This window comes from Paramisgurnus dabryanus, chromosome 4, assembly GCF_030506205.2.
Source record: "Paramisgurnus dabryanus chromosome 4, PD_genome_1.1, whole genome shotgun sequence".
Taxonomy (NCBI): domain Eukaryota; kingdom Metazoa; phylum Chordata; class Actinopteri; order Cypriniformes; family Cobitidae; genus Paramisgurnus; species Paramisgurnus dabryanus.
The window spans coordinates 4,477,441-4,484,932 of NC_133340.1; the positions used below are offsets into that span (position 1 = coordinate 4,477,441).

Below are 7,492 nucleotides of genomic sequence, written 5' to 3' on the forward strand. Positions count from 1 at the left end.
AACAGAAAATGGCAGAGGTAAACGGTTGGGTAATGGTCCACTGGGATGCTTGAGGATTTGTTTAGTGAACCATGTCAGAAGATCTAATCTGAAGTATGTTTGGGACATATAAAAACATACACAATTTTATTTATCCTTCATGAAAACAGTACATATATAATCAACAACCTGAAAGATCCCATTCAGGTTTAAAAACTGTCCATGTAAACGTAGCCACAAGAGCCCGGCAGTATAAGGTCTTATTTCAGGCACAGTTGTAGTTGAGAGGCGATGACATTTCTTCCTTTTGGTCTAGTATGTCATCTTTTGTTGCATCAGAAGTAGCTTTTGTGTATGTGAGAGGATAAAGGCATAAGAACCTTTATGAGGTTTGACACTGTACACCTCCAGGGGCGTAAAAGTCTTCCTCCTCAATAAATTGGTAATGATGGCGCTCCTGGGTCAGGTCACAGTCCTCAAGGTCAGCATAGATATAGAGGTCATCATCCATGCCATCGGGCTCAGTGTTCGCCTGTTTTTCTGGTAGATACCTTTCTAGTTCCTTCAGCTTGTTCATCGGGAGGAAGTTCTCCTCAGGAAAAACAACCTGGAGAAACAGCATATGGTCTAGGTCAGGGGTTTTAAACTTTATGATGACCCCTACATATGATGAACCTTTAGCGAGGAACCCCTGTCCTAAAATATATATTCATGTTTTGTATAAAGAAACATTTAAACTTTAATGTGACAATATTTGATTTGATTAACAAAATCAATAAACTGCAAAGATAAAGACCCGGTCTATGAAAGTCAGGCTAAAGTATCATAATCGAATTATGAGATTTCACTTTAAATTAAATCTTTGCCATGACCTTAATTCAGTCAATATTAAAGATATCAAAGTTATAGTTTCACAAAATTCTCTTTACGCTATGTAAGATGATGAGGTAACACTTTACTTGAAGGGGTGTTCATAAGACTGACATGACACCTTCATAATCATGACATGTCATTAAGTCTCATTTGTGTAATGTTATTTTTAACTCCCAAAAGTGCTGTTCCGCCATACAATATAGTTCCTCTTTTAAATCCGCTATGTTTTATTTTGTACCAACAAACTTGCTCGTATAACTACTCGTCTTAAATAGGAAAAACGTTGATGTGTTTGGTCACTTCTAACTTTATCTCTGAGTGGTACCATTGAATGAGTGGGGCTAAGCTAAATGCTATCGAAGTGTCGCAGCGCGCCCCAGCGCTTACGTGCACGCACTAAGATGAGAGAGGGATGTATCAACTCTTCTTAGTTAAGGTAATAACATATTTTAATATTGAAAATGAGTAGACTATTCCTTTAAAACAACAATATGGACTTAAGAACATTCATGATGCTGTTATGAAACTATTTGACAGAGTATTAACACTTAATGACATTTTAATGCCAAATCATATTTATACCACTTTAGTTGAGGTCAAGAAAAATATTCATGATGCTGTTGTAAAACTATATGACAGAGTATTAACACTTAATGACATTTTAATGACAAATTCAATTTGTATAACTGGTAAAAAGTGGTCAGCTATGTTGTCTTGGTAATGTCAAGTTGTCATGACAAGTTATGATGTATTGTTTTTTGTCAAGTTGTCATAAAGACAATGTCGTTTTTGCTTAAAAAATGACATAATTGAACAAATGACACTAAATGACCTTTGTCATAAACATGCAGAAAATTTCCTTCATGTTCATGACACGTGTCATGACAAGATTATGAAGGTTTCATGTCAGTCTTATGAACACCCTTTCAAGTAAAGTGTTACCGATGATTCTATGTAGAAAACAGTAAATCACTACAAATGACGACTGGTTCATAAGTAATGTAATAATTAACGTTGTTAATCAAAAAGTAATGCTTACATTGAAAAGAATGATGAGTCTGCCTTTTTCAAATGGTCGGCGGTACATAGGCATTCCCTCGTTCAGAACAGATTTCTTATCTCCAGGTCTGATCAGCTCCCCTATTAAAATGGGAAAGAACAAGAGAATATTTGCTCTACACATCCATATCCATTGTGGTAGCCCTTGCTCACAAAAAGGTTTGAGAAGCATAAACAAAATCTAGCACCAGACTAACATGACAGAGCAAACACCTGGCAGAAGTCTTAGCCACAATGTAAAATTACAAAAGAAAGGCTCAGAATTAGAAATGACATCAAAGGACCAGCTACTGCTTAAAAAAACTGCAACAAACAGCTTAATCCTTCAATGTCTGGTACTATACATGCCACCATCAATGCCCATCAGGAACTCAATTGGTCTCTGCAGAAGGCAATATATGGAAACAATATATTCCAATTATGAAAACGACCATAAGGCGTGCCATCTGCCAGGGTGACGTGCTATTCACGCTGTCCTTGTCCCACCGTGCTAGATAGTAAAAGTGGATAATGATTCAAGACAACATCATGCTATGATATACTGATACCCTATTGATGACTTCTCATGGTTTTGATGTTATGGAAACCTGCATGTAATCCTTTCACACCAGTATGAAGAAGCATTTACCTGGATGGGATGTGATAAGTAGAGTTCTGTTGTCCAGTGTCTTAAGGGGTTTTTGAAAACCACATAATGACTCTACCAACTGTATCTCCATGGTCACATATAGATCTTCTCTTTGTCTGAGAGGAGGAATGCCAAGCATGTTAGTATCTATTTTTTTAAGCACATTGCCTAAATAAATCATTTAAGCATTGAATCATGATGTCATTTATATACAGCGCTAAAAAAATTAACCAGACTGTGCTGCCCTCTCTAGGAGGCTGAAGCTGGTATGAAAATAAGACCCTGTCCCTGTCTGTGAAATCCAGGCATAGATTGTGTGATTTGGAGCATTTTGATTTCATTCATTGACTTCAAATTAATTCCAATCCTTGACTTGGCCTTACTAAGTCAATATTCAAGATATCAAGGTTATATTTTCACAGAATGTTCTTTATATTATGTAGGATGACTTTATATAGATAACAGTAAATTGTAAGTAATAATTTAGTTGGGTTTTCATAGACTGGGCAACAATTCTTCAACACTGCAGTTATTCAATAACAGAAACAGACCAGCCTCAAAATATTTCTATTACAAAATAATGAACATTTTACTTTAACCTAGCTCTACGTTCACATATCCAGACTGCTCTTACCTGGTAAACAATAAATGTGCCTTTTGGTCTAAGACAATGATGATGTCTCCAGGTTCAAGGCCAGGTTCCTGATCCCCCTCCCCATGAAATACTATTTTCTGTCCATCTTTCATACCTGCATTAACACATCAAGTATAAACAAAATTTAAAAACTCCCCCTAACAAGCATTTTTAGGACTAAACTGTGCTTTTCAAATCCTTTTCCTTACCTTTATCAATGTGCACCTCGAGAATTTTCTTCTGTCGTAGTATCTTGCGACCAGCGCATGTTTTGCAGCGGTCACGATGACTGAGGCGCTGGCCTTGCCCTTGACAACCAGCGCAGACTGTTGATATCTGCTGTACCATGCCAGGTGCTAAGTGATGTAACCTGACCTGTACACCCACCCCGCGGCATAAGGGACACACTTCAATCACTCCTTTACGGCCTCCACGACCTGTAAACATTTTGTTCAAATCCAAACATTTAAAAAATGTAAAAACCATCAGGATACGATTTGTTTTTTATTTTAGTATTCAAATATAAGATTATTAAAAGTTTTACCTTCACATTTTCCACAGATGACATTCTTTTGGACAGCCAGTTTCCTTGTGGTTCCATTATAAAGGTCTTCCAAAGTCACTGACATCTGATGCACCACATTTTTACCTACGTAGAATCAAGACAGGTCTGGATATACATACTATAATATCAAGTTTGCCTTAAATTTCAATTTGAACATATGAAGAGTTTGGTTCCAAAGCACGACAAACTGCATTATTTTTTTTTAAACGAGTTACCGCCAAAATCAGTATTGTATAAGCCCTGCTGAAAAAAATCAATAAGACCATTACAGAAAATTCTAATTAAAATACCAATAGGAACCATTAGCTTTTACCATTAAAACCACTACACTGTAGAGTGTTTTGGGCCATATTCCATTAGAACCAATACATTTTCCATTAGAACCAATACATAGAACCAATACATACCATTAGAGACCAACAAAAACAATACACTGTAGTGTGTTTTGGGCCATATTCCATTAGAACCAGTAAAATTCCCAATAAAACCATTAGAATTTTCTGTAATGGTTTTATGTTTTTTTTTTCAGCAGGGAGGTCAGTATTAAAAAGTTAATTCTTCATTTTACGCAAAATCTAATAATTGCGGTGTTATTCTGTCATCGTTTCTCCCTTTTTCCCCAAAACGTGATAAACGCCAGTCCCCCTTCTCTGCAGAACGCAATAAATCCGCTCAACAAATCACAGCGCACCATTCCGCGCATTGTAAACAACAATGGCGGCACGTTGAATACACATGGAATCCTAGTTTTCCTCATCTACTTTTACTTAATGATCAACAAACAAACAAAAACAAAATAATACTTTTGATGGCATTGAAAAAAGAAACCTGAAAACATGTTTTTACCGAAATTTATTGCGTTTTGGAACCAATCTCTTCATATATTATTGTATGACAAATACAGTGCCAGTAATGCCAGAAAAGCTTACGTATTTTTGCCTCATGTTTTTAGCATTTCTAACCTGTAGCTAGCTATAACAGAAATGTGACATACCTCTCCTTTCCCTGTGAATCCCCCCTCCTCCAAAGAACATGTCAAAAATGTCCATGGGTGAACCAAAACTTGGCCCTCCATTTCCTCCCTCTTTAATGGCCTTCTCGCCCCCTCTGTCATACACTTCCCTCTTCTTGGCATCTGACAAAACTTCATATGCTTGGGAAATCTGTTTAAACTGAGAATAAGAAAAAGTGGGTTATTAAACATTATACCACGGCCACGGGGCTGTTGAATGCCTTATTCTGATTGGTTAAAGGAAAACACCACCGTTTTTTCAATATTTTACTATGTTCTTACATAGTAGGTGGTGTTTCCTTAAAGAAATGTTCCACGTGTATGCATTATTTTTAATTAGTTTTAAAATAACCACCAGAGCAATGTCTGTGGTTACCACTGTACAAGCAAAATAACTGACTTTTAATACGAATCCAAGGGTGGAGTGTTCTGTAGCTCAATAGGTAAAGCATTGTGTTAGCAATGCAAAGGTAATGGGTTTGCACCCCCATGGAGCACATACAGATGTATAGTTTAAATACACCAGGTTTACATTTGAACAAAAGCATCTGCCAAATGGATGAATGTAAATGGGTGAGGACTGGAGTCTTACCTTTTCTCCTTCTGTTGGATTTTTATCTGGGTGATATTTCAATGCCAATTTACGATAGGCCTTCTTCAACTCTTCAGGGCTGGCATTGGGCTTTACACCCAGCATATCATAAAAACCAGTCTCCTTTACCATAGTTGCCACAAAACAGGTCAATCTAGGCAAATGAAAAAGGCTTAAAATTAATTGAAAAGAAACATGGTACACTGTGACCCTTAGTTAATAAGTGACGTTAATTACTATTCATCTATTACACATCATCAGTCACATATGGGACAACTAACAGTGATGATTATTAAGCAATGATTCAAATCGGTTTGGTAAAATAACACGCTTTATTAAAACAAAAATACTTTAAAAATGTCAAAATTATAGACCTTACTTATGTTACAAGATCATAAACTTCTTTTTGTTTTACAATAGTGCTGAATTAACGTTACATTTCTAGAAATGTATTGTATTTTTTTTTTAAACAAGACAAAACCAACCAAATGGTTATATAGCACACCACGTTATCCACGTATATTATTTTAAATCGCTGATTACCGTGAAATTTTGTGAAGTCTCTTCTCGTCCTATGTCTCCGTATAGAAAGAAGAGACTTCCAGAATCTTCCACTAGACCTCGAATCTATCTGCTTCCGGTTGACTATTATTGGACTACTGCTCGCAGCACGACCTATTTCTGCTCCCTACTGGACATAGTGAGGTATGACAAGCGTGACAACAATAGTTTCACTTACAATTATTACAGTAACAGGCCATTTTTTTCACCGCGCACGATGACATGTCTTCATCTGTATTATTTTGTTTGTTTTAGATATATCAGTGTTAACATATAGCAGATAATCATGTTTTTAATCAGTGTGCCAGTGCATAATTGTAAAATGATTTACTATATTTGCTCTCTATGTGACTGTGACTGCTAAACATCAAATGATGAGGTTTCGTGCCGCCATCGTTTTATGGAGTTTTTTTTTTACATTTAGGGGATCCTCTTTTGCCATGTTGTTGTAAGGAATGCACGGGGCATTATCCATAATGCGAGCTAAGGTAAGCTATTCGAAAAGAAAAGAACAATCCGCCCGAACAGGGACTTGAACCCTGGACCCTCAGATTAAAAGTCTGATGCTCTACCGACTGAGCTATCCGGGCTTCGAAAATGGATTTGCGTGTAAATATTATAAATTTGCAACAAAAACAGACAATCTCATAACAGGTTGGGTATATTAAAAGTAACCAAGTAAAGTAGTAGAGAAATCTATTCATTTAATTATTATGTTAATCATGAGCAGGTTACCATAAGAAGCAGAAAAGAGTAGAAGATAAATATTTGTTACTGTACAGTTTGTAACTGTAAAAAACCACATGTCAGGGTTTACTGTACATGGCTCCATAGCTCAGGGGTTAGAGCACTGGTCTTGTAAACCAGGGGTCGCGAGTTCAAATCTCGCTGGGGCCTGACATCCGTTTTGTCTTATTCAATTCCACTTGATAGAAACCAACAACTCAACTTGACCACGCAGCGTGCATATCATGCTACATATACCATACATTTTAACAAGACAAAAATACATAAAAACATAAGGGCGTTTATTTATGTTTCTGTTAAATAGTATACCGCTTAGTTTTAATAATTTACAACCTAATGTTTTGATATATACTGTAGTGAGACATAAAAGATGCGTTTTATAGTTTGCAATTGTATTTTTTAAATTATTACATCAGCCAGTGCCCTTTAAAACTCTTGTCTGAAAAACAGAACACAGTACGTGAAGGCGTCGATTACAAGAGGATCGTTTTTTTTATTTTTATTACAAAGAGGATCGTTGGGTGAGTGGCACTCCTTCGAATGATGACGTCAGCGCAAAACCCCTTGGAGAGGCCTTTATCTCTAAAGACGATAGATGGCGCTGAAGGAATATAAAATATGTACTGACAGATGATCATCAGTGTCACCTTGGGGCGTTATCTTAAAAACTCATGGGATTGTAATATATTTTTCTCATCTCTACATATTGTTTACAATCACTGCATGTTTGTGCCTTATTTTAACACGACTTGAATCGTGCATGGGATTTATCATCAGGCATCTTCTTTTATTCAAATGTATAGGACTAAAATAAAAGAAATAAAACTCCACATTTCTGGTTT

General features: G+C 36.4%; 1 protein-coding gene and 2 non-coding genes across 3 annotated transcripts; 1 reads left to right on the forward strand and 2 right to left on the reverse strand.

Annotated features, from left to right (window-relative positions):
- Positions 1-107: 107 nt before the first annotated feature.
- On the reverse strand, positions 108-5,985 carry LOC135746658 (dnaJ homolog subfamily A member 1-like). The gene is made up of 9 exons (XM_065265313.2): positions 5,886-5,985; positions 5,343-5,496; positions 4,733-4,910; positions 3,718-3,822; positions 3,383-3,610; positions 3,174-3,288; positions 2,540-2,655; positions 1,892-1,992; positions 108-586 (listed from the first exon to the last, which is right to left on the reverse strand). Exons 2-9 carry the CDS (start codon positions 5,472-5,474, stop codon positions 362-364), a joined length of 1,200 nt encoding a protein of 399 aa, XP_065121385.1. The 5' UTR covers positions 5,475-5,496; positions 5,886-5,985; the 3' UTR covers positions 108-361.
- A 435-nt stretch (positions 5,986-6,420) lies between these two features.
- Positions 6,421-6,493, reverse strand: trnak-uuu (transfer RNA lysine (anticodon UUU)). Its single transcript has one exon. It is a non-coding gene; the product is annotated as a tRNA-Lys (tRNA).
- Positions 6,494-6,727: 234 nt separating this feature from the next.
- trnat-ugu (transfer RNA threonine (anticodon UGU)) lies at positions 6,728-6,800 on the forward strand. Its single transcript has one exon. It is a non-coding gene; the product is annotated as a tRNA-Thr (tRNA).
- Positions 6,801-7,492: the final 692 nt, after the last annotated feature.